At 39.5% G+C, this 26,751-nt stretch overlaps 1 protein-coding gene across 2 annotated transcripts in view; it reads right to left on the bottom strand.

Moving 5' to 3' along the window:
• Positions 1–26,751, bottom strand: part of LOC134534914 (forkhead box protein L2-like) — a 128,380-nt gene that overhangs the window by 32,563 nt on the left and 69,066 nt on the right. For both annotated transcript variants that reach the window (XM_063373606.1, XM_063373607.1), the window contains one exon: positions 547–712. In XM_063373606.1, the coding sequence (XP_063229676.1) occupies positions 547–712 (166 nt within the window). The remainder of the gene's footprint in view (positions 1–546; positions 713–26,751) is intronic.

Raw genomic sequence — 26,751 nt, 5'->3', positions numbered from 1 at the left:
AACCGTTAATACCGTTTGAATATATCAGCAATATAGAGAACGTGGAAACTAAAATGACAAGTGGGAAAATTCGGAAGCAGGAAACAATGATTTTGGGAGGGGAATGTAAACTAAGTATGTGCGTAAGGCATTTGACTTAACAGCAATTTTCTTCATCTTCAAGTCAGATGAAACCAATTCTGAGTATAACCTAACACACCAGACATAAAACAATGCTGTGAAATGAAGATTTTATTAGGAATTTTTATTTTGTTGGATTTGGATAATCAGGCTTGAAAAACTTTAAGAACACAAGGCAATTTTTTTTTTTTACTTAAATTTATCAGTTTCAGCATTTTACATTAACGGCTTTGTTCTAAAACAAACAACGTAATTGGTGAAATCGCATCATGACATCGCCGTGATGATTATAAGTTGTAATTCTTTGCTGCTAGATTAAAATTTGGGAGATATTTTGTAAAAGTACGGGGGAAAAAAAATTTTTTTTTTTCGTGTAGCCGGCCCTCGTCTCTGGCAGCCTCGTAACAATATTCCACGAGGCCTCACCTGCTGGACGCGCTGCTCTGGTTGGACGGCGGCGGCGCCTCGGGGCTGACGGCCTGCGGGGGCGGCGCCGCGGGGGCCGCCTGCTTGGCCGGGGGCGGCTGCCCCGTCTCCGAGGCCTGCCCGTACCCGCCCACCGCCGCCAGCACCGACAGCGACTCCTTGCCGCCTGCCAACAAGCCGCCGGTTCGTTGGGGAACACTGATTTAACAATTTTTTTTTGTTTGGACATACGCCCATTGCAATGGCGCAAGTCCAAAAAAAAATCTTAAACCAAGCCACCATTTGCCTCCGTCTATACCCAGGTATAGGTAGGGCCATGCATATTTCGCGAAAAGATTCCGGGACAAGCTGAAAGTTAAAACACTGTAGCATCGTCTGTGTTTCGTGATTGGGTGCAATTCTTTCAGGCGCAGGTCGATTGTTACAACACCTATCACAGTGATTCAGTGCGGAAGCAAACGCGTCCTGAGCGGCTCGGTCAAAAAGGGCAACGACTTCTCTCGCAGACGGCCGCCAATCACAAGGAAGAAACCTCTGATGCGGGTACACCTTGTTGCAGTCTAATAGGCGTTCAGATTTATTCGCGAAAACTACCTGGCCTTAGGTATAGGCCTATACAGCATGTCTATAAAATAATGTCCCATTTATAAATTTTAATTGTATCAACTTCAAGCGTCGTAGAGTGTTGGTTCAAGGTCGCAAATAAAGAGTGTTCTGCAATTTATTAAGAGTTCCGTTCAAAGTGCGTCTAGTTTAAATTTTAATTGTAATCCCCCCGTGTGATGAAAACATCCGCCGATGGTGTTGGCAATTGGATACGACAGAGCTCTTTTTTTTTTTTTTTTTTTTTTTTCTGGCCTCCACGTTCACCTGACATAACGCCGTTCGATTTGTTTCCTTCGGGGCTTTATAAAAGATAGTGTCTATCGGTTCCGCCGCTACCTAGTGATTTGTCAGAGTTGAGACACAAAAATGAAGAGGCTTTTGCTTCCATTACTCCGGTCTTGTTAATCAAAGTGTGGGAAGAATTGGACTTTAGATTGAATGAATATCGTATAACTAAAGTGTACATACATTTGTAAGAAAAACTAGGTTAGTTTACCTTCAATATGATGTATGATTTGTTGTAATTAGTCTAAATTAAATTGTTATAATATACCATTGAAGCTGGGGCATTTTTTAAAAGTCATTCTGTATATTATTTCATTTGTTTGTTTGGTGTGCCATACAAAATCTCAGTGCCATTAACAGAATGACACAAAAAAAACCAATCCCACAACTCACTATTACATATTACACCCACAATTACACACAAAAGCACACTGTTAACACAAACATACGATTTAAAAGATACATATGGAGACAATAAAATGCAATACAATACTGTAGGTACATAATGAGTCTGAATTCGATAGACAAACATCTGTTGCAGGTTCAACCCGACAAAATAAGATGAATACATCTTTACGATTTATGTTATAATAATTATAATAATAATAAATAATGTTATACTTTTTTGTGTGTTAAGGGGGCATGGGGGGGGGGGGGGGGAATTCTTTGGACGACTTACGCGGCAATAAATTTTCATTGAGTAACTGACTTCACAATGTAAAAAACAAAATCCCTTTCGGCACGGCCTACAGGCGTATGTAAATTTCAAAGTAACTATTTTTCTTCTGGAAATGTTTTGGAAATAAAGATCGCAGGTAATCGCGGCCATTGTCTGCAGTTGCTTGGCTTCTGGACTCCAGTGTTTTTGGAAACTATTATAAACTCCTGGAACTTTTTAAGAACATAATGTACATAACAACCTGTATGTTCATCAACATTCAAAAAAAGATCGATTTAACATTTTCTCACATTCAATGAAATTTATAAGATTTACAAAATAACCAAACAAATTCTATGTTATGATTATTTTTTTGTCCTTCAACCTTTTTTTTCCTACCCCTTGCAGTAATGGTTGGTCGTATAAAACATTATTTCAGTTGAAAGTTTTAGATAATAATTTAAGGTTTTACAATAAAAGAGAATGGATTTAACAGCGTACATGGTACGTAAATATTGCATTTTTTTAAATTCTACCCCTTTATTTTTTAAGCCTTTGCAACAATGGTTCGTCTTATCAAAAACTTGTTTCAGACAAACGTTTTAGATAAAAGTTATAAGATTTACATTCAATCCAAACGGATTTGATAGTGCAACTACTAAGGGAGTTACAATTTTTTTTTTATAATTGTACCCCTTATTTTTTCAACCGCTTGCATCAACGGTTCGTATAATGAAAAATTGTTTCAGACGAAAGTTTTAGATAAAAATTATAAGATTATTTGTAATTTTTACAAATTCGATGTTCTGAATTTTTGTCCTCAAACCCTTGTTTTTTTTCAACCCTTTGCAGTTATGGTAAGTCGTAGACTTTGGTGTTACTCCTACGAGTTATAATACGTTCAAACGGGTGTGATATTTTCCATATTACGGGAGTTATAGCAATTTTTCTGTTTTTCAAAAAACCTTCCCCATTTCTACCCCTGCGGTCGGATATTGCCCATTAACGAACTCGACCGAGATTCTCTACTACTAGATTTTATGTATCAGTTTGTACGTGATTTGTGAAAAATTGCGACAGTTATCGTGTCCACAAAACTGTGATATGTATATATGTATATGTATGTGTGTATATATACATACAAACACACACACTTTTGAGTTGACGAAGGTTTTTGTGGTCTATGGACCATGAAACGGAAAACTAACTTATATAAAAATGTTCCGGAAGTCGCAACATGGCTACAGTAGATAGTGTTTCGTTGAAATCTATCTAATACTGTGGTTACTTACCATATTTTTATCCTATCCTGACGCTAGTATGTTGCGGACGGTGCAGAGAACTGGGCGGGCCGCGGGCTCCACTGAACCCTACCATGCTGCAGGGATAGGCGAGTCATGCCAGTTGGAACCCGCCTGCGCCTGACGCCACCTCGACTTACGCAGAGGGCAACAGGTTTGAGGTTATTGTGCACCGCGCCACTGGCCATCTTCGCAAGAAAATGGTGTTCTTTTAAGTACGTATTATTTCAATTACTTGTGTAAATCAGTATTGTTAAACAGTGTTATATGAGTATTGTTTTAGCTGTGCAACTAAATATTTTTGCTGGTGTAGATTTTTTTTACGTTTTAGTTTGTCACGTATTATTATTTGATTAACTAAATCACACACCGTACTATAATTATGAGCCCACGAGCGTGTAAATATGTTGAGTCCAACTAAGAATAACGTAGTTTAAAAAACTTTAAATAAATCCCGTGGGTATAATATTAATGGTTTTTATTTTCACTTAGTGGCAAAATTGTTATAATGCAAAGAATAACTGCGTGGAAGGTCAGTGCCGTTTAGTTTTCGCGGCGCGGAGCGGCGGACATGTTACTCATTGTTCAATCATTGCAGTATGTCTATTTAGCATATTGGCAAAATCTGTTGCACTATAACTCAATGATAAGGTGCGATATTTGCAGCTCTATAATAAACAAAAATTTCAGGTCTCTGGTATGGAGTTGACTTACATATTTGAACACGAACTCGCAATGTATCACCTAGGAGCATTAAAGAAACCTTATAAAACAGTTGAGTCCGCAGTAAAAGCAACACTGTTCCTTACCTGTGAATGTTCTCCCTGTTTGCGATGGATCACACAAGCGAAAGTCGTAATCCGACGTAGTTTATACATCGTTAAAAATTTTCATCTTAAATTTGCGATGAACGCTAGTTGTAAATTCATCCAGGGATCTTCATATATTTATCATTATCTTCATACATTTACGGGTACAAAATTCACTTTACTTTAAACACGAACCCACAATGTTAACCTTGGTATTGAAAAACTGGTTAACTCTACTGCATGAACAAGCGTGTTTACGCTGTTTATACCGACAAACAGAAATCGGAAGTCGTAATACGGCGTAGTTTTTGCGATGTTCCAGTTATCTTAACTTACGAACAACTCTTCGTTTATTTCAGGTGCAATTTTCGTTTAAATCTAGCTATGTAAATTTATTTTAATTCCTAAACAGTGCACGAAGCTCTAGTTATCTGTGGTTGCAAAATCCGCGGATTAAATGTAATTTCTGACATAGTAGAGACATCTGGAGTTCACGAGAAAATTTTCCACACACGATTATATGTTTGACACATTATTGGCTGCGGTCGCACCAATGAAAACGCGGACTATCGAAGGTCAAAGATTCGCTTGACATTTGCGGTTCGATATGGGTTACTTTTCCCTCTCCCCCTCATTTTTCTTTTCCCACAAAAAGCGGTATTAATAAAAATAACTGTAGCTGTAACAAAAAAAAATACTTCAGATCGCACCTGACCATTCCTTACATTTGAAGTAAGTTCGATAATTTAAAATGTTTGATTATACTTTTTTTTAGTGCTTCTGTAATTTCTGCCATTTTTCTTTAAGTTAGTATTTTAAAAACTCAGATAAAACCATCGTTTCATGATGACTTTTTAAGATATCAGAAATAAATTGAAATAGCCTAAGGGTTATTTTTATTATTTTTTTAATCTAACTCCCCATTTAACTGGGAAGTACTCCACGTCATCCACCCTTTCCCAAAATTCGAAGCTTTTGGACCGTCCCTTACGCCTGAAAGTAGCTAAGCCACGAGACTCATTATCCTGCCAACCACAGCAGTAAGAAACAGATACCATGTTTTGAGAAACATCTTGACAAGAAAAGTTTTCGTGAAATACAGGCGTCTCCAGAAATGGATACGCCAGCCAAATACGATGCACCGGAAATTTGCCGTACAAAGACCGTATAGGCCCGGGAAATTTCGCGGAGTTGTTTAACGAAGGCACTTGCAGCGAGAAGAAACTTTTTTTTTGCATCAACAGTATGATTGTTTGCCAATGGTGAAGTTGATTTGAACAAGTATTTTGAAGTGGGAAAAATTTGCTCGTCACAACGAAATGGCTTCGTCAAATCAACTGTATATTTTGTCAGGTTTAAAAAAACTACGGTTTGTTACTCATCAAATTTGATCGGATGTACAAAAAAAAATTACGGCAAGTTTCACCGTAAATTCCCTGAATTTATGGCATCGCACTCCAGCAGAATGTGACAGTGAGTGCAATGTTGCCAATTTAGCGGTTTTTCACTATTTTTTTTTTTTTTGCGGATGGAAAACTTTGGGAATTTATTTATTTGTTTTTTTTTTTCTCGCTTAAGATGATGAATATATCTATTCATTCTTAAATGAGTATCAGCTTCTAAATGAATAAATTACGCTCGTGAAATATTTTTGTCTTGTCAGACACGTACATTTTAATCCATATTACTTTTTTTTTGTTTTATGTACCTGCTGCAGATCCTTTTTTTTTTTTATCATTGTTGCCTGGTTCAGTGGTATCACGGCGGATTTTGTTACTACAGTCGGCGCATTTCCGAATTCAGGAGTTGGCAACACCGCGCGTGGCCTTGACGCGGCGCGGGCGCTCGCCTTTCCTGCCGGCCCGCCGCGAAACACGAGCCGATGAGCCAGCTCTCTCTCTCTCTCTCTCTCTCTCTCTCTGTGCCTCCTTCTCCCCCCCTTCTTGTTTCACATCATCTCCCTCCCTCCCACTTCCCCCTACTTCCCTACACCGCTCCTTCGCGCGCAGCTTCCGGAATCGTGCGCGCGCTGCAACAATGGCGCGCGCACTCAGCTGTTATCGCCGACTCGCCCGCCTTCACCGTCCTTCATCGTCTGCAGGGTGTCCACAGTTAGTACTTTCGTACCAGATCTAGTACTTTTATAAGGTTTTTAGTGGTCAAGTACAGATATAGTACTTTTTTTTTTCTTTAATATAAGATTATTACAGTAGCTCCAATATGTTTTATTATTAAGCGTAATTATTTTTAAAAACTATGGAATGTATGTGTGTGTTTGGTGTGATATATTTAAGTTAGAGCATTGTTGTCATAATAACTTCCTAAATTGTTAAAACCATAACAAATTATAATTTAGTACTTTTTTTTTCAAATCTAGTACTTTTTTCTCGCCTAAGTTGGTACGAAATATTTTTTTCCTTGTGGACACCCTGGACCTGCGGACATCAACTGAGCGCGAGACACGCGAAACTCAGCCGCCCGCGCTCAAACTCAACGGTGTTTCGGCTCTTCATTCACAATCACGTTGCGCATTGTTCAACTTGAAAAAAAAAAGGCCCTTAAAATTACGTTTTGTTTTTTCGCTGAGCCATAAAAAATATCTCTGTTATTAATTTATCCTGCATTGTTTGTAGAGACCGGAAAAAATTCGCGGACTCATATCGTGATATTGTATATTGTGTATTAGGTGTGATATGCTATTCGTAAATTAATATATCTAGTTTTCTTATAATTTAATTTATTTCGGTATTTTTTGAATTTATATTAATATTTTTATTTAATTAATTTCTTGAAGTTAAAATTGAGGGGGATTAGCTTCTTATTTATTATATATATATATATATATATATATATATATTTGAGGTTATGTAGGCTTTATAATAGCCATTATTTAGTATTTTATAGTTTAACATTTTATTATTATATTTTTTGTTTTAATATATTTTTTAATTATTTAAATAATGTATTATTATTTTTTATTAATTATTTAATTAGTACAAGTTTATTTATTATTATCTCTGTTCTTCTGGACGACTCTGAGCCAATGAGAAACCCTCAACCAAAGAAGTATCGAATCACAGGCAAACCAGCTGAGACGACTCATAAGTCAGCAGCTAATGATCTGGCGTTATTTGCTCGAGTGTAGAGAGGACTGTATAGTCTATCCTAAAGGTCATCGAAACCTCGAATTTTTACAGTCCCTAATTATTAGGAGGGCCTGCGGAATTCCCGTTGTTATTTGTCGACAGTATAGATTGCAAATGTTGGTACATTGAATTACCCTTGTCGTTTGAGCACATGTTATTTGAAACGCCTCGAAGGACTGACAATGACTAACACCTAAGTTTGAATACATTATGCATATGTTTGTGAATACAAGCCTTGTTACACGAAATAACGCGAGTTTTGCAGGTCGCTAACAATGGGAAAACAAAACGTTTATTTTTTTACAGTTATGATCCCAAAACCGACTATTGTAGTAACTTTGCTCGTAACATTCGAATAGAAAACTAAAATCCTGGAGTTACAAATTTTTTTTTACGCAGCGCAAAGAGCTAAGATCTTACACACTTTACAGTTATGTGTAAGTCGTAAAGACGGCTTACAGTTGGTCATCCGTAATTGAGCATTTTCGTAAGCGTTATTCAGATATACTTTCAATACCATTACAGACTGAACGATGCCATGGGCTTGTGCGGTTTGTATCACAAACATAAATATGTCACTTTCGCCAAAATCTTACACTTATGTTGTACATAAACCGAAATAAACATAATACAGGGGTGCCCACAAGGAGGGGGGGGGGGGGGGGTAACGACGCAGACTGCGTCATTAAAATTTCAGGGGGGGGGGGGGGGTTAAAAGACGAGAAAAATGTATATATTATTTACATAATTATAGCTTCTAATGTGATAATACGTTTCTGGTGCTTTGATAATTGAAAGAGATCTTGTAAATCAAATTGGCAACCCCGCACTTTCCTCAACAAAAGCAGTTTGGCATCTGTCGGTTCAGGATGGAAATATTACCTGATATGACCAAAATTATTATTAGAAAATCAGTTTTAATTAATGCAAAATGTGATAAAATATAATACTAAAAAAGTATAATATTATAAAATAATTGAGTAAATAATTGAGAAAATCGCATAAAAAATTTCGGGGGGGGGGGCCATCAATAGGTTAGGGGGGGGGGGGTGAGTCATAGTGTTAGGGGGGGGGGGGGGCACCTCTGCATAATAAGTTACAGTGACCAGGCAGCTGAAAAGAAGCTACGCAGACATACGTTTTCTGATTAAATTCCAACTTTGAAGGGTTTTGAATTCGGGAATGTATAGTTAACGTGCAGTGACGTTTCCCAAAGTAGGTTCCAAAAGTGTTGAAATGAACTGTACCGCGGTCTATTGCAGGGTTGGCTCCAGATACCCAAAACTCCAGTCGCTGTTGTCGCCGGGCATATATACGCATGCGTCGACGTCAGACCCGTGCGATGGCGTGCACCTTTAAATATATATACTGTATAGAAGTCGCCAGCCCAGGTTAAAATTTCTAATACGGTTTGTGGTAGTCGGTTAATTCACCGCCGCAATCGCCACCATCTCTAGGGCATCGACTTGTGGTGGTCCCTAGCGGACAAGTCTCGAACTCTTCAAACACCCCTTCCCCCTCCCGTTGAACGACGTTGAGCTGCAGTGAATGATGGGTGAGGGGAGCGGGGAATGACAGCGGGCGACAGCGCTGCGCTCTAACGTGTAAATAACAACTAAGACGATACAGGGCGTTACGGCAGCGCACTGCAGCGGTGAAGTTCCCAAGCTGCTCATCATGCGCTTCTGAAAAACGTAGAGTAAATCCTATTCACTCGCGACTTCTATACAGTATATATATTCAAAGCGTGCACTGAAGCTCTCGCAGCCAGACGACCACGTGACCGCCGCGCAGGCGTACTTGGCTACAGAGTGTCCACAAGGAAAAAATATTTCGTACCAACTTAGGCGAGAAAAAAGTACTAGATTTGAAAAAAAAAAGTAATAAATTATAATTTGTTATGGTTTTAACAATTTAGGAAGTTATTATGACATTGCAATGCTCTAACTTAAATATATCACACCAAACACACACATACATTCCATAGTTTTTAAAAATAATTACGCTTAATAATAAAACATATTGGAGTTACTGTAATAATATTATATTAAAGAAAAAAAGTACTAGATCTGTACTTGGCCACTAAATAACTTATAAAAGTACTAGATCTGGTACGAAAGTACTAACTGTGGACACCCTGCTTGGCTCATTCTTGCCGCAGACCGTGACGTAACTTGGAACAGTCATGAGTAGGGACGGGCACTTTTCGCAAAAAAAAAAAAAAATCTGAACGCGTATTAGAATGCAACAAGGCATACCCGCACCAGTGGTTTCTCCCTTGTGATTGGTGGCCGTCTGCGAGAGAGTTACTGCATTATTTGACCGAGTCACTCAGGACGCGTTTTCTTCCGCACCGAATCACTGTGATTGCTGCAGTAACAATCGACATGTAGCTGGAAGAAACTCGACCAATCATGAAACACAGACGATGCTACAGTGTTTTAACTTTAAGCGAGTCTCGAAATCTTTTCGCGAAATACCCATGACCCTAGTCATGAGTTAGTGTTCTCGAAAAATACACATAACTTAGAACTGTCATAAGTTAGAACGTTCATAACTTAGAAACTTCGTAGCTTAGAATATCATAACTTAGAACGGTTATGACTTAGAAATACGCGACTTAGAAATATTATAATTTACCTATATTCACGTGACTTAGTAACACACAACGCCGAACCACATAACTTAGAAACATCACAACTTAAAAACACACAACTTAGAACAGTCATAAGATAGAAAACGTAACTTAGAAACACAAAACGCCAAACCACACAACTTAAAATCGTAATAATTTAGAAACACACAACTTAAAAAAAGGCATAAATTAGATAATTATATCTTGTGAGTTCTATGTCATGTGTTTCTAAATTATGATAGCAACGCTACTAACTGTCGTCGCGGCTGTTGGGGACCTGTGGTCTGACAGCCAGAGTCTCCCATTCCCTCTATCAGTGACTAATATAATACAGGCACATATCCCTGAGGAAACCGTCAGTTACTTATCAATACATAATATTAAACGTTCACACCAAATTAGTCTTGTGCGCGAGTTAAAAGAATGGTGGAAATTATTCCTACGACCAGCAGTTTCGAAAGAAGTAACCTCAATAAGTCACGAAACAGCTTTTTGATGTTTAAGATCTTAGCTCTCGGTATACGGCATTTGGTGGGAGTAATCTCGTGAATGCGACGGAAGTCAAGGGACGGCAATTTGTAACAACCACGGTGCTGCCATCTGTGAAGAATGGCGCGAAACCAAGGAAAACTTTATAGTATTGACTTTAAACTGAATTTTAACAAGATGGGCAGTATTAAAAAAAAAAAAAATTCTTGTCGAAAATCAGGTCCAAAGCCGGGGTTCAGTGATTTTTTTTGTTTTCGCTTTTATCGGAGCCATTTAAAATTTCTGTCTGCAAATCGAATGATTCGGTAGTCGACGTAGCTGCCACGGCAGATAAATCTAGCGGCGGGCATTATTTTAAAATAATTGTAGCTACTTTAAATTTGGTGTTCGAGGTCCGAGTGTATTTGCAACACGAGAACACATCGCACCCCGAGTGCAAGACTATCGTAACTCAAAAAAATTGAGTTTTTGAGATATTTTTACCATAAGCAGGAAAACATCATTATCTAGGCACTGCAAGACTATCGTTAATATTGCATTTACTTTTACGGGACTTATGGCAAATAAAGTAAGTGTTTTCGCTCTGGAAAACATTATATGAGAATACGTGCAAGACTATGGCATCTGAGTTGTGATATTATTGAGTTACGATAGTCTTGTACTCAGGGTGCGACATGTGACCGAGGTTAGAGTACTGAGTCTCCCCCTGGATGCCAACGTGACAGATTTCTCCAATAAATAATAAAGCCATATTTCTATTGCTTCGTTCCTATATGTAATCCCTGTTAGGGTATAATAGGAGATTTATGAATCTAGTAATAGTTTTATCTTCAAATCATATACCCAATCTTCATATTAACTTATTTTCAAAAGGTTTATCGGGGTTAGTGAGAGATTATATTTACTTGTCCCCATAGTTAATGTTATATGCATATTATATATCTTCATGTAAAATTATTTTCCTCTATCCAAATAAATGTTAAAGTAAACAAAATGCCAACGTGACAGACGGCGAAGAACCTATAGCTGGAGCAGTCGCGTGTTTGTTTAGTTGGAGACGAGCCCGGGGTGGAGTGAGATCGTGAGCGCGCGCCGGCGGGGGCGGGCGTGTCTGACGGGAGAGTGGCTCGGGTTACCGCCCCCGCGCGCACGTACACGCACGTACACGCAAGCGCACACGCGCACACGCGCGCTAATTGGGCCGTGCCACGGGGCAGGGGGGCTCTCCCGTTACCCTCCGCGGGCTCTACGGCACTTCCGTAGAAGGGGGTCCACGTACGGGCCGCAGCAGTAGAGCTCGATCTGCGATCCATGCCTTTCCCCCCCCCCCCCACCAGGGTGTGGCTAGTTGGACCCCTGGGCCCAGCCCCGTTTATTTTTAAACGTTAAACTATCATAATTTTTGACGTGACAACGTCCTATAAATCGATGAACGCCGGCTGCACGCACGGAAAAAAGTGTCCCGGTTACGCACATTGTTCCGTTACGCTGTGTCCCGTTACGCTGTGTCCCGTTACGCTCATTGTACGCTTGCGCCGCGTATATCTCTCTTCCACTCGATTGGCCTATGCATCCGAGGAGAAAGAAAGACAGCGGCAGCACACAACTTAACACCTACACGTGGACTGTTTCGTCGACTGGTCATAAAGTGAAGTGAAAAGTTAATGTGGTTTTCATTGCTTATTACAACATCAATTTCGGCAATAAAGGTTAATTATTCTTGCATTTTAAAAATCGGATTACTAGTATAATTTCAAGTATTTATTCTTTTATTATTAAAATTAAAATGATTCAATTTTATTCATAAAAGTAAGCAATCATTTCATCAATGTTTTGTTATGACGTCACGTTAAACTATCGTCCGTAAACCGACTTTACAGACAACCAATTTTATTTTACAAACTAGAAAAAAAAACACATTGAATATTTTATAAATAAAGCTTAGTTTGGACTTATACAAAAAAAGTAACCATGACTATACCCTGTATTTTCAGGTTTATTTACATTCTAAAAAAGAGTGCAGGTAAGAAATAACCTTACAATTATAATGTAGCACGTGACTGTAAAATTGGGGTGGGGGGTCCTCCTATCCTGGGTCCAGGGCCAGTAATCGAATGTGGGGACCATGCTGCGTTTGAAGCCCCACTGAGCCGAGTAACTACTCCGTAAAAAAAAAGTCCCACCTTCGATTTACGAAGAACTCTGGTAACAAATTATCCAGGGATCTTCGTAAATTTGCGGACACAAAAGTTCGCTCACTCTGGACATGGATCCAAAAAAATAATAATCTTGGTATATTAACAAAACATTCAAAAACTGGGTAAGTCTACAAACTGAGAAACGTGCGTGTGTGTGTGGCTAATGTAAATCGTGTGAATAGTACTCAGACAACACTGTTATCAATTTTGACATTAAATTTACGGGGGGAAAAAAACGGTGTATCTTCTTTAATTTACGGCTTTCTTCGTAAATTTACGGACACTGATTTCACTTACTTTTAATATGAATCCAAAAGAATGTACTTGGTATATTAACAAAACACAAAAAAAAAAAAAAAAAACCTGGTTATAGCTTCTAGCTAGGTGGCGCCTCTGAACTGGCCCAGTCTTCTCGTCATGCGCAGGGCAACTATAAAGGTTGAGCGGTAACCATAACACTATACGGTAGTGAAATGTATAATGCATGTCTCTTGAGTGCTTTTAAATATCTGTACCGTATGTTTCATGCCTATAAACACATCTTAAAAAATAAAATACAGGAACAGAACTTCTTATTAGCCCTCGGTGTTATTCTTAAATGTTTTTTTTTTTTTTTAAATTAATTTTGTAATCAGGCATCACTCGTATATCTCGAGCAGTTTTCAAATGGGTGTGGTCTCTTCTGAAGCTCCGCGCACAGTGTGTGTGCACTCGGGTAGGCGGGGGCCGTTGATTCGCCAACAAGGCTGATAAGGTCTGAGGGCTAAGGACACAGCCAATTGTCTGGTTAGCTGAGAGTGGCAGAGGGGCTGAGGTGGTGACTATGCTGGGATGGGTAGCCCCAGCCTCTGGTCATAGTTGAAGCTCCAGCACCTTGCCGATCAAGAAGGGGAGGGTGGTAGTAATCCCTTAACAGTTAGGCTATATCTTAAAGTACTTGCTCCGGAAAGTTTAAAATTGATCTGTCAAGCCGACTCCAAATCTACCCTTAAAGGGCTCATATTTGGGAGGACTGGTGGATGGTGCCGACCATAGGTTGGAACATACACGTCTAAGGGCTAAGACACAGTCAACTGTCTGGTTAGCTGAGAGTGGCAGAGGGACTGAGGTGGTGACTATGCTGGGATGGGTAGCCCCAGCCTCTGGTCATAGCTGAAGCTCTTTAACACCTTCCCGATACAAAAAAGGGGAGAGGGTGGTAGTTAATCCCTTGACAGTACTTGCTCCGGAAAGAAGGGCGCGTGTTTGGGAGGACTGGTGGTTGAGGCTGCCGAACCTTCTGGTTGGAAACAGCTGTTGCCGACGCGGGTCGGAAGCGACGTCGCGCGGAGGTGGACACGCGAGTGACGGGGTTACCAAGTCTCGGCAGCGGCCTCCGAACACCTGCTGTGGTCGCCGGCGTCTCGTCGCGTCGCTCGTCGCCTCGTGAAGTCGTCGTCGCGGCGGTGTTCCGCGACAGGTGCGAACTCGATAACTCTCGTGAGGCGCCCTCACATTCCGTCGCCCGGGGGCTTGGCCGGTAGCCAGGCGACCCTCCGGCATACAGCTGCCACCAAAAGTTTCAACACCGCTGGAAATTCCATACAATAACATTTCGTTGAGAAGTCATCACAGAATTAAATTCGCTTCTAAAAACCGCAACAACTATTTCAAGCTACTATAGGGTAACCTGAAATGCGCGTAAGATTTAAACTGTGTGCCATTTGTGCGGCAAAGTGCTGCCAACGGAAGAAAAAAATTACAGGATGACAACTGACTGTTCAGGGTTAGTAAAAACGGAGCGCTACACGAAAATAAAAACAGCGCCTTTTAATTGTTGAGCAATATTTAAAACATAATGAAGTTTTGGCAGGTACTATCAAAATTGTTGGGACATTCTATATTTAATAGCTTTTGACACCTCATTAGCAGATTTTGCAAAAAAAATCTAAATATCTCAGAATTTTTCTCTGAAATTCTATTTGTTTGTATAACTTTCTTTGCTAATTACGATTTGTAAAACAAATCATTGTATTTTTGCGAGATAACTTTTTTACTATAGCATGTAGGCTACAGGTTTGTTCAAATATAAAGAAATGTATTTAAACATTATGATTTTAAAAACTTTAAAAAATATAATTTCTACTGTAGAAAATATTTTCTAGAATTATAATTTTTTGTGTAACAAACTGTTACTACCATAAGGAATAATTAATCAGTTATTTCACCTGTAGACTAAAATTCATGACTGAAAATAAGACGAGTTATTAGAACTAATAAAAAAATCTGTTACAAGTTAATCACCAAAACCTTATCGTTTTGAAATAGTCTTGAACTTTCTGTGCAAGCTGTACATGTTTATATTTTTACATGTTTCTTCCCCGGCGCTGGTTATGACTTTGCGCCAGGTCACTTTTAGTGCGCAAGTTGGCAATGCAGGAAGCGACAAATCGTGAGCGCCCCCCAAGTGGGGGAAGGGTGGTATCCTGGAATCCGTTCACGAAGTGAGATCTAAAAAAGAGAGACGTGACGCTTGTATCGTCGGTTTGGGGACAAGCTGCAATGCAACCATCACTGAGGCCGGTGTCGCTACATGTTCTAAGGCTAAATATTCCCTAGGCAGCTTTTCTTAAAAGTGCATAATGTAGTGCTCTCAATAATGCACTAAGAAAATCTATGAAATCGAACAAGTAAACAATCGACGCGGAAGAAATCACCGAGTAGACCGTCAACCGCTCAGGTCCAGCCGCATGGTGTGACACGGGCCTAACACACACAGATGATGTACTCATCCAGTATGGGGCCATTTATTTTAGCTCGGTTACAAATCATGTGAGGGAAACACGCTGATTATCACTGATGCAAACAAGAATAGGTATAACTCTATAGAGTTAGTTTTTTATTGACGTATACAGTGTCGAAGCCATGGGAAAAGGGGGGGGGGGGGGGATCTTGGGTTCAGAACTCCTCCTTTCCAGGATAAAAAAAAACCCACCGAAAACAGAACAAGAAAATTATGGCAACCTAGCTACATAAGGTTACGCAGATATTATTATGGGAGGATTAATATTTTTAATCCCATAAAGGGCTACCATAATGCACTTCCTACACGTTATGGATCGATTTGCCTAACACGCGAATGCGTCAAGAATTGTGTTTCCAAAGTAGTCTACGACCAAAGTCGGTTTGCAACCGTGTTTTTTTTTTAATGATGTCTTTCATACAAACTTGATGTGTGTTTGGTGCATTTGATAACATTGTGTGTTCATGAGGCGTTTAAACGAAATCATAGAACAATTTGCTTAAGAACAGAGTATTTAAAACAATGAAATTAATATAAAAAATTGGTTGTCTGTAAAGTCGGTTTACGGACGATAGTTTAACGTGACGTCATAACAAAACATTGATGAAATGATTGCATACTTTTATGAATAAAGTTGAATCATTTTTATTGAATTATCACTATTTTGTATGGATACAAAGAAGGAGTGAAATTAAATCTACAATTTAATTGATAAATTTACTTTTATTTGCACTCATTAATTCAAATATGTTTATTACTTTAAGGAAGAGATTATTTTAACTATAACTTTTATTCATGTTTGCTATTTAACTTCTTCCAATCTGTGTTATTCTGCTAAGGATAGGACGATGATAGGAAAAGTAGGAAACGAATGGGAGTATTTAAAGTTTAATGTGCCTCGAAAAAGTCAAATCGATGGTTGTTCCAATCGAGTGGAAGAGAGATAGATGCGGCGCAAGCGTACAATGAGCGTAACGGGACACAATGTAACGGGACAATGCGTAACGGGACACTTTTTTGTGCGTGCAGCAGGCGTTCATCAATTTATTAGACGTTGTCATGTCAAAAATCGGTTGACTTTTTCCAAGCGAAATCTTTACTTATACCTACGTCTATGTGAAAACGGTGCGTTTTAACAAGTCTATTATTCCCTGACAATTTTAATGTGACCATTATTTTTTTTATTTTAAATATATTATAAAGAAAATTACTCATAAAAATTATAAAATATTTATCGTGGAACCCCTCCATCACAAAATCCTGGCTATGGCCCGACGGATACGCTTGAGTGTTAAATAATTAGTTCCCGAATGATGTACAAACACGCCTCACCCCGCAGTATTTTGGAGCGAGTCCACCATTTTGTTTACAACACATAACTAGGGCCATGCATATTTCGCGAAAAGATTTCGAGACTTACTGAAAGTTAAAACACTGTAACACTGTCTGTGTTTCATGATTGGTCGAGTTTCTTCCAGCTACATGTCGATTGTTACTGCACCAATCACAGTAATTCGGTGCGGAAGCAAACGCGTCCTGAGTGGCTCGGTCAAATAATGCAGCAACTCTCTCGCAGACAGCCGCCAATCACAAGGAAGAAACCACTGGTACGGGTATGCCTTGTTGCATTCTAATACGCGTTCAGATTTTTTCGCGAAAAGTGCCTGCCCCTACACATAACTTAAGCCGTCCCGTAACTAAGTGCGTATTTATCCTAAGGAAGTAATGGAACGACTGGTTGGGGTTTCCGGTCAGTGCCTTTGTGCGGGCAACGGACATCGATGTGTGTTTCACGTCTTTCTTTCGGGTTCTTCCTCGCGGGCGTGAGGTACCCGCTACCGCCAGTGTAGCTGCCGAGACACAGAACCTCTGCGGAACTGTCTGTAGTCACTGCGACATAGTCACTGCGACACAGTTCCAGGTCACCGAGTGCTGTCCGCCAGATGCCTCTAGTGACAGCACAGTCGTGAGGGGGTGCCTCCCATTTCAGATCACTTCAGCAGTCACAGATCAACTTTTTAGACTTTTTAACTTGTTGTTACTTTCACGAAATTAAAAAAAAAATACATCGCATACTTTTTACATTTGTTTAAACGTTTTTGGGCTGTACAAATAAGAAGAATTTAATTGATTACAGAACTGAAACATTTTAGGTTTAACTGCAGTGTTACTGGCTACTTCACGATATGGTTTGCATTTTTCCCCCCACATAAACTCATTTTATGTTTGTCTGAAACAATTTTTAATAAGATGAAATATTGCTGTAAGGGATTGAAAAAAGTGGTAGAAATAAAAAAATCTATTCATATTTCTGTAATAAATGCATTCCTTTTTATTGTAAACTCTAAATATATTATCTACAACTTTCGTCCGAAATGATTTTTTATATGACCAACCATTACTGCAAGGGGTAGAAAATGGCAATGGTTAAAGACAAAAAAATTCATAACTCCCTTAATATGCATCGAATCGTTTGAAAACCCTACAAATATTACCTAAAATCTTTGTCTGAAACAATATCTGATACAACTAACCATTGCTGCAAGGTTTGGATAAAGAGGTGTTAAAATACAGAAAGAAAGTAATAATTCCCATAGTAGGCATACCATCGAATCCGTTCACATTGTTTGAAAATCTTATAATTTTTATCTAAAACAATAATGTTTGATTACACAAACCAATACTGCAGGGGGTTGAAAAACCTGGGGTGGAAATAAGAAAATAAATAAAACTTCCCTACCATATACTCTTTTGAATTAAAGTTTATTTTTGTTTAACTCTTTTAATATTGCTGAAAACTTTTGTATAAAGTAAATTTTATGTAACAACCCACATCAATGCATGGCGTGGAAATAACAAGAATAGAAAGACAAAAAAGTCATTCCTTTTTTCATTAGATGTACTATCAAATCCGTCATAATTTATTGTTAAAGTCCTTAACTTTGTATACAAAATCTGAATAAAATTTTTTTGATGAAACGAACTATTAGGACCTACCGTTAAAACAGGGGTTGAAATAAAATAAAAAATATTTAACTTCCTTAATATCAAGTTTGTCAGAATATATTTTTAACCATCTTAAAACCTTTAACCTTTGTCCAAAAAAAAAAAATTACGGCTACGTGTTAGTGCAAAGGATGACACATAGTGTTTGAAGGTCAAAAATAATTGCATAACTACCTTAGTAGGCATAATATGAAATTCGTCAAGACATTCAATTTTGGACGCATTGAGTTTTAAAAACAGAAATGCAGAAAAAAACGTTTCGCGAGGCTTGACGTGGACGGCGGGCAGTGAAAGGGACCGGAAGCGCTTAGGGAAAAGGAGGGAGGAGATTGGCCAACAGCTGTCTCGTTGACGCCATCGTTCTGACGCGTGGACACACCTCGCGCTCTAAGTATCCCCCCCCCCCCTCACCCGCCCCCAATCCGCCAGCCAGGATCCTCGCGCCATTATCCTGGAGGGCTGCGAATCAACGAAATTCTATAGTCCCCAAGTTCTAAGCTTTGTGTTTCTAAGTGATGTGGTTCGGCGTTGTGTGTTTCTAAGTTATGCGTTTCTAAGTTATGACAGTATTACCTTTGAATATATATACTGTGTAGAAGTCGCGAGTGGATAGGATTTACTCTACGTTTTTCAGAAGCGTATGATGAGCAGCTTGGGAACTTCACCGCTGCAGTGCGCTGCCGTAACGCCCTGCATCGTCTTAGTTGTTATTTACACGTTAGAGCGCAGCGCTGTCGCCCGCTGTCATTCCCCGCACCCCCCATCCATCATTCACTGCAGCTCAAGATCGTTCAACGGGAGGGGGAAGGGGTGTTTGAAGAGTTCGACACTTGTCCGCTAGGGACCACCACTAGTCAATGCCCTAGAGATGGTGGCGATTGCGGCGGTGAATTAACCAACTACCTCAAAACCGTATTAGAAATTTTAACCTGGGCTGGCGACTTCTATACAGTATATACATTCAAAGGTATTACGCAATTCGTGCATCGATCCAGCTGAGCGATGGTGGTACGTCGTGTGTGGCCCTCGATGATTGCTGAAGCCTAGTTAGTCCACACGGGCCAATTAGCTAACAATATGCACTCGGTGTTTGGTGGGAGGCAGCCATCACTTAACGCGACCTTTAACAGATTGAAAATAACTTTTGGTAAAAAAAAATCTGGCGGGGAAAGTTGTAACCAAGCAAAAAAAAAAATGCAAAGGGAGATATTTTAAGAAATTTAACGGAAAACTCCTTGACTGTTACAAATGGCAAGCAAGTAAACAGACACCACTCTGATATCTTGAGAAGTTTTTAAATCGAGTGTTTTTTTTCTCTCTTTATCTCTGAAGCTCTGCACACCGTACGTGTGGCCGGGTAGGCGGGGGTCTTAATAATGTGTCACACCCGGGATCGCAGAAACGAGGAAGGAAATGTGGCGGTACTGCAGGGCGATAAGCGACGGGACGTGTTGCAACGACCTTCCTGCAAGGCGAGTTCCTCCAGTTGAACAATGCCGCCGTTGCAACAGCGCGAACCGGGCGACGAGAAGTGCGGGGAAGAAATAACAAAAGAAGAACGGCGAAGGTGTTCGCTGTCGAAACAAAGGCGGTCGATACTACCCTATCGATACCTGGCGGCGGAGTTATCGAGGCTGCTTGCGACGCCCACAATGAGCTGTGCGTGACACAATGGAACCGCCAGCATCGCGGCTGCTCGGCGGGATCCACGCATAACTTAGAAGCACACAATATATAGAACTGTCATAACTTAGAACTGTCATAACTTAGAAACTCGTAACTTAGGGCGGTATTCCATGACGTTCGGGTAAGGTAGCGAATATGCCTTGCCCTGTTGGGACAAGACCGTAACATAACTCGCGGACCTTACTCCAGAACATCTCCAAACCGAATCCCAGTAAGGTAACAGATCCTCAACCTTTTTAATTAACGGTGTCCTGCGCGAGGCTATAAACTGTATCCAACGCGTTCCAGCGGACGTTTCGAATCCATCGATACAATTGTTACGGCAAAAATCGTGGAGATAGCAGCACCATCGCACAACAATGGAACCACCTTTATAATTTTCTCAAGTAGGTACTTTTTAAGTTACGATTATTTCTTGTTATGACCATTAAAGTGTCCAAATTTTTTTTTCCAGGATAGTTTCGCTACCGTAAAAATTTCATTTAGCACAGCAACACGCTTGGTACGTACCCCAATGTTCAAGAAAGTGACCATATATGAGTTAATGGGGCCAGACTTTAGTCCGACATCTGAACGAAATCACTGAAAACGCGGGGATCTACGCATGCGCGGAAGTTTTGGGCAATAGTTAGGTCATGGTTAGGACCCGAATAATTCGCGGGTTCATTTCGTGTTATGCTAAAATGCAAATGCTTATACCTTAGTGCTGCTTCTGCCATTGGTTCACTGTTAATCTGGAGGAGTGAGGGCCAATTAGAGACCCTCACTCATAGAAGTGTCGAATCACAGGCCACCCAGTCGAGACGACTCACAAGTCAGCAGCCAATGAACAGTTGACATTTTCCCGAGTGTGTAGAGGATATTGGAGTCTATCCTGGAGGTCATTGAACCCACGAATTTTCCGGTTCTCTAGTCATGGTTAGGACACCAAAATCCGTTCCTCAAAAGTAAGGGACTGGCCGTATCCTATCTATGGGTCTGGGAGCAGTTTTTGTGCACCAGGAATACGGTTAGGGTACAGGTGTAGCAGATCAACACATAAATCCTTTATTTTAGTGTCTCGTAACATCGGCCTCAGAAACACACAACGCCGAAATGCATAACTAGGGGCAGGCACTTTTCGCGAAAAAATCTTAACGCGTCCTATTAGAATGCAACAAGGCATACCCGCACCAGCGCTTTCTTCCTTGTGATTGGCCGCCGTCTGCGAGATAGTTGCTGCATTATTTGACCGAGCCACTCAGGACGCGTTTGCTTCCGCACCGAATTACTGTGATTGGTGCAGTAACAATCGACATTAAACTGAGATGGGTAGCCTCAGTCCCTTTGCATAGCCAAAAGCTCTAACGCTCTTCCCGGTTGCGTATGCGGCGTATCCGCATCCACGCCCGTGGGGGCCCCAGGGCGGTAGGGCCTAACGGCTAAGAGCGCTGGGTTATCAAAGAAAAGAGGGCGAAACCCTTGTGACTTCATAGTAACAATCGACATGTAGCTGGAAGAAACTCGACCAATCATGAAACACAGACGATGCATACAGTGTTTTAACTTCCAGTAAGTCTCGAAATCTTTTCGCGAAATATGCATGGCCCTACGCATAACTTAGAATCGTCGTAACTTATAAATAGAGACCCGGAAAATTCGCGGGTTCATTTCGTGTTATGCTAAAATCCAAATAATTATACCTTAATGCTGCTTCTGTCATTGGTTCACTGTTAATCTGGAGGACTGAGGGTCAATTAGAGACCCTCACTCATAGAAGTGTCGAATCACAGGCCACCCAGTCGAGACGACTCACAAGTCAGCAGCCAATGAACAGTTGGCATTTGTCCGAGTGTGTAGAGGATATTGGAGTCTATCCTGGAGGTCATTGAACCCGCGAATTTTCCGGGTCTCTACTTACAAAAACTCAACTTAGAACAAGTACAAATTAGAAAAAGTCTGTCTCGTGTGTTTCTAAGTTACGACGGCGCCCCTCGCTCGGCGCCTGGCGCTCTCCGACCAACCGGGAACCATCACCCGTGCGAGGGGGCGTGGCGAGTACCGGCAACGAACCAAGGTCCGCGATGTTGAGACGCCTTGGACTTTTAGGCTGGATGTGTGCCGTACTACTAAAGGTGCACATACTGAACATTTGTAGGAAAAACTAGGAGAGATTACCTTCAATTTAATGTATGAATTGTTGTAAATAGTCTAAATTAAACTATTATGATATACAATTGAAACTGGGACATTCGTTTATGGACAGACTGTGTTTTGTCAATGAAGCCAACTACCTGCTTCTATTGGTAACGAATTATATATATATATATATATATATATATATATATATATATATATATATATATAATTTGAGTTGCAATGTCTAGTCGAATATCAAAATATTCGTGACTATCAAATATTTTTCTAACACTCGCAAACCCTAACGTTTAGCGATGGAGGTCATTTAGAATCCGTCATTTTGAATAACGCCTATATATATATATATATATATATATATATATATATATATATATATATATATATTCCTTCAACAACAGTGGTGGACCCAGCTAATAATTTTGGAGGAGGTGGTTTTTGGGTGATAACGGAATACCTCCCAGTTAAACAGTGAGTCCGAGATTTTAGAAAAATAACAACCCTTAAAAGTTTTTTTTTTGATTTAATTATTTCTGACATCGTGAAAAATTCTTTATTACAACTAAGGTTTGATCTGATTTTTTTTATTTATATGGTTTTAAAAATTACATACAGTTAAGTAGCCCTAAAAAAGTTTTATTTTTTAGCTTCTTAGCTCTAGAAGAATTTTATGATAAGGAAGGGGGAAAAAAAGGGGGGGGGGGGCAGTGCCCCCATCGTCCCTGCCATGGGTCATGTATTCTCAGAGAAAGTAATATATACGTTAAAAATATTGTGAATGTGCTAACTAAAAAAAATACTTAAGTTTTCTTTCTTCGTTTCTGAGATTTTCTTCGGCTGCGATACCATTGCCACAGAGATAATTTACTAATAAATGGGAACAATAAAACCAAATGCGATTCCTCTCTGAGTATGTAGATATGTGTGTGTGTGTGTGTGTAGGTGTGTGTGTGTGTGTGTGTGTAATGGGTGCGTGACCACCACGCGCTTTAGAAGTGAAACTTCACAGATAGAGGAATAGGAAATGTGTAGCAAGGGCGTTGCCAGTAAAATGTTTCTGAGTGGGCTATCGTACATAGAAAGATGTCAAAGCTGCCAAGAGTGACATTGAATAAGTCAGAGATTGACAATGGAATGATTACTAAATTTATTGTCTTTCATAATACTTTTCATAAATGAATTTTAAAGTAATAGTATATAAATATACCTAAAAAAATCAGGCTTAATTTATAGGCTACACAACTGTTTTAAAGACAAGTGTGCAAGAATAAAACTCATACAGGCGAGCACACGCGTGAGCGAGAGTCTAAGAATGTGTGCGAGTGTCTAAGAATGTGTGTGAGAATCTAAGAATGTGTGCGAGTTTCTAAGGCTCTGTGCGAGTGTCTAACAATGTGTGTGAGTGTCTAAGTGTGTGAGCGAATGTCTAAGAATGTGTGCCAGAGTCTAAGAATGTGCGCATGTGTCTAAGAATGTGCGCAAGTGTCTAAGAATGTGTGCAAGTGTCAAAAAATGTGTGCGAGTGTCTAAGAATGTGTACGACTATCCCAGCGCGGAAAAATAAAATGCGAGTGAGCAGCTACGCAAGTGCGCTAGAGTGCAAACACGTCTCCGCGCGCTGCCGCCAACAGCCGTGTTTTTTTTTTTTTTTTTTTTTTTTCGGCAAGTAAATTAGGTACCTAAAATATGACACAACAAAAAATTTCTCGTTGTAATTTTCGTTACACTCTGAATTTTACACTTTTTTTTAAAGGTTACGTTCCGATGACTTCATCGCCTCCACTTACTCTAACGGTCGCATAACTATAGGTTTTTCTCAAAGAAAGAACTCACACGTAGTGGGAACAGCACAGTGTAATCGTGCCCGCAACGGTTGATGGTACAGCTCGTGAACGCGTAATCTCCAGTCGCGTGTGTCTGTGATGGGTGGAGAGGATCGACGTAATTAACGATGAGATGATGTTACGAAGGGCGGCAGTTTGACCCCGAGGCCATTATCGCTGGGGGTGGAAGGTATCAGTTTCAAGGGGGTCTCCCCCCCCCCCCCCCCCCGCGCAGGGGTGGGAAGCCTGTCTGCTCAGCCAAACACACTGTTGCCAGAGAAACGCGCGTTCGAATGGAAACACAGTTGCGACAAAATAAATCCTCAGAAAATGGCGTCTTTCTCTAACATCTCTATCTCTCTCTCTGCCCCTTCTCCTCTGTATTTGTTTTGTAAATGGAACACACACATATGTGTGTATGTGTGTGTGTTAATTTGTATACATACACGAAAACTGGGTTCGGATTCTTACCCGGGTATTGATGCTTTGGGTTGTCCCAGTACCTCCGATAGTTAAAGTTATTTTTTAATCGTTCCCTGAATAGCTTTACAGTATTAACTGCACACGTAATAATGCATGATACAACAAAATAAAGTACAATTCTTGAATATTCGATTATCTTTCCCGTGGTTCAAAAAAAATATGCTTGAATGAAACGTTAATTAAAAATATAAAGTTATGCGCCAATCTTCGTAAGAAATAGTCAGTATTTATTATCTCAAAATACGTATTTCATATGTGCAAAAATAGCCATGCTCATGTGTTGTACAAAGTTTAATTATCTTTATTGTAGTATTACAAACTATTTCTTGGCAACTGGTTTCCAAAGCGAACTTTTAAAAAGCACAGAAAATATTTTTTATGTGTCTTCTCACTATCTCCACCCCTCCGCTTCCCGTTCCACTAGTTTCATCACCTGTATGGCTTGTTTCCAACCCGGTGTTTAGAGATGTCCTGTGTCCGTACGGAATTTTTCAAAATGTCAAGGTCTGCAAGTCACTCACAAGGCGCTGCTTTAAGCAATGTGAAACATGCTGCTCATTTCAAACGACAGAAAGTAGAGGCTACATTTTCCAACTACAATAAACTGAAAATAGAGCGGACACGGATACGCATTAGGTAGTTTTTTTTCTTGCTGGGGTTCTAAATGGCTCTTAATGGCACTTCAGTGGCTGACGGTAGCTTTAAATTCGCGGTCATAAAATAAAATTAAAAAAAATAAATAAACTGTGAAACATTTTCCATGACACAAGTTTTGGAGAGATTTTAAAATTATTATTGTCTTCATTTGTGGTCGTCAATCCACTTAAAGCATTTTTAGTTTAGTTTAGTTTATTTTTCTAGCCGCGTTTAGATTGAAACTTATAGGATGAGTCGGAATTCAGCCGAGAAACTTCGGTTGCAAGTTCAACTCGGAAAAAAATTATAAGAAAATTTATGAAAAAAAAACTGCTGTTAAGTTATAGTTATTTCAAAGAAATTATTTTACTCCAGCTAAAATATTTAGGGTGGTTGAACAACTATGTTTAACTAAACAATTATCCAGAAGCCTAGCGTTCCAATTCGAATACTTCCGCTACTATTGAAATAAAAACATTTGCTCAGCTCCAACTTCAAAGGAGAATATCAGCCACGAGAAACACTTAAGTGTCGTATTTGATGTTTTCTACTCATTAATTTTTTTTCTCGTGTCGCTCTTAAATTAATTTCTCAAAAAGGTTGATAGCAATTTTTTTAACCGCATATTTGTAAATTTGTGCATTTATATGAAAAGAACTCAATCACTACAAAATAGTGTTCGCATTAATATTGGGATCTCAAACCATTTATGCTTTGTGTTGTCCCAGTTCCTCCAATAGTTACCTGTAAACCATTACCTGAATAGCTTTCCAGTAATAACTGCGCATGTTAATAAGTATAATAAAACAAAATAAAGGCCAATTACTAAATATTCTATTATCTTTTCAATGTTTAAAAAAAATTATGCTGAATGAAACATCAATTAAAATTTTAAATTATGCGCCAATTTTCGAAATAAACATTTATTTTTATTTCTAAAAACCGTATTACATATATGCAAAAAAAACATAGCCATGTATTTACAATATATTTCTTGTAGTATTACAACAATTTCTTGGCAACTTATTTCCAAACAAATAAAGTATAAAAGGATCATAGGTAGTTCTGACACTCCCTGGACAACCAGAAACCAATAACATCATTCCTATAATTCATAAGACCCCATGGCATACAATCTGGCTGTAATTAAAAATATATATAAAATATGCGGTGGTAGTATGTTATTTTTGGAGATGCAAGGTGACTGTTACATCACATGTATTTGCAACTGTGTGTGTAGCCGCATGGCCTACGGTTACAACTAGAGGCCTACTCTGAGAGAGAGAGAGAGAGAGAGAGAGAGAGAGGGAGAAGGGGGGGGGGGGGGTTGTCTGCCTTAACAAAATATTTGTTTGCATATGGCAAAATAAATACATTTTGTTGATTCTAAAAAAAATATTATGTCGTAGGAAATATTTTGGGTGACCCAACAAAACGATTTTTTCAAATATACTGTTTATTTTTTTTTTGGGGGGGGGGGGGGGGGAACAAACCAATTTTGTTACTCGTCAGCCTTTGCTTTTTGT

Source organism: Bacillus rossius, chromosome 8 (genome assembly GCF_032445375.1).
Source record: "Bacillus rossius redtenbacheri isolate Brsri chromosome 8, Brsri_v3, whole genome shotgun sequence".
In the NCBI taxonomy this organism is placed as follows: Eukaryota; Metazoa; Arthropoda; class Insecta; order Phasmatodea; family Bacillidae; genus Bacillus; species Bacillus rossius.
This window is presented reverse-complemented; position numbering and strand designations above follow the sequence as displayed.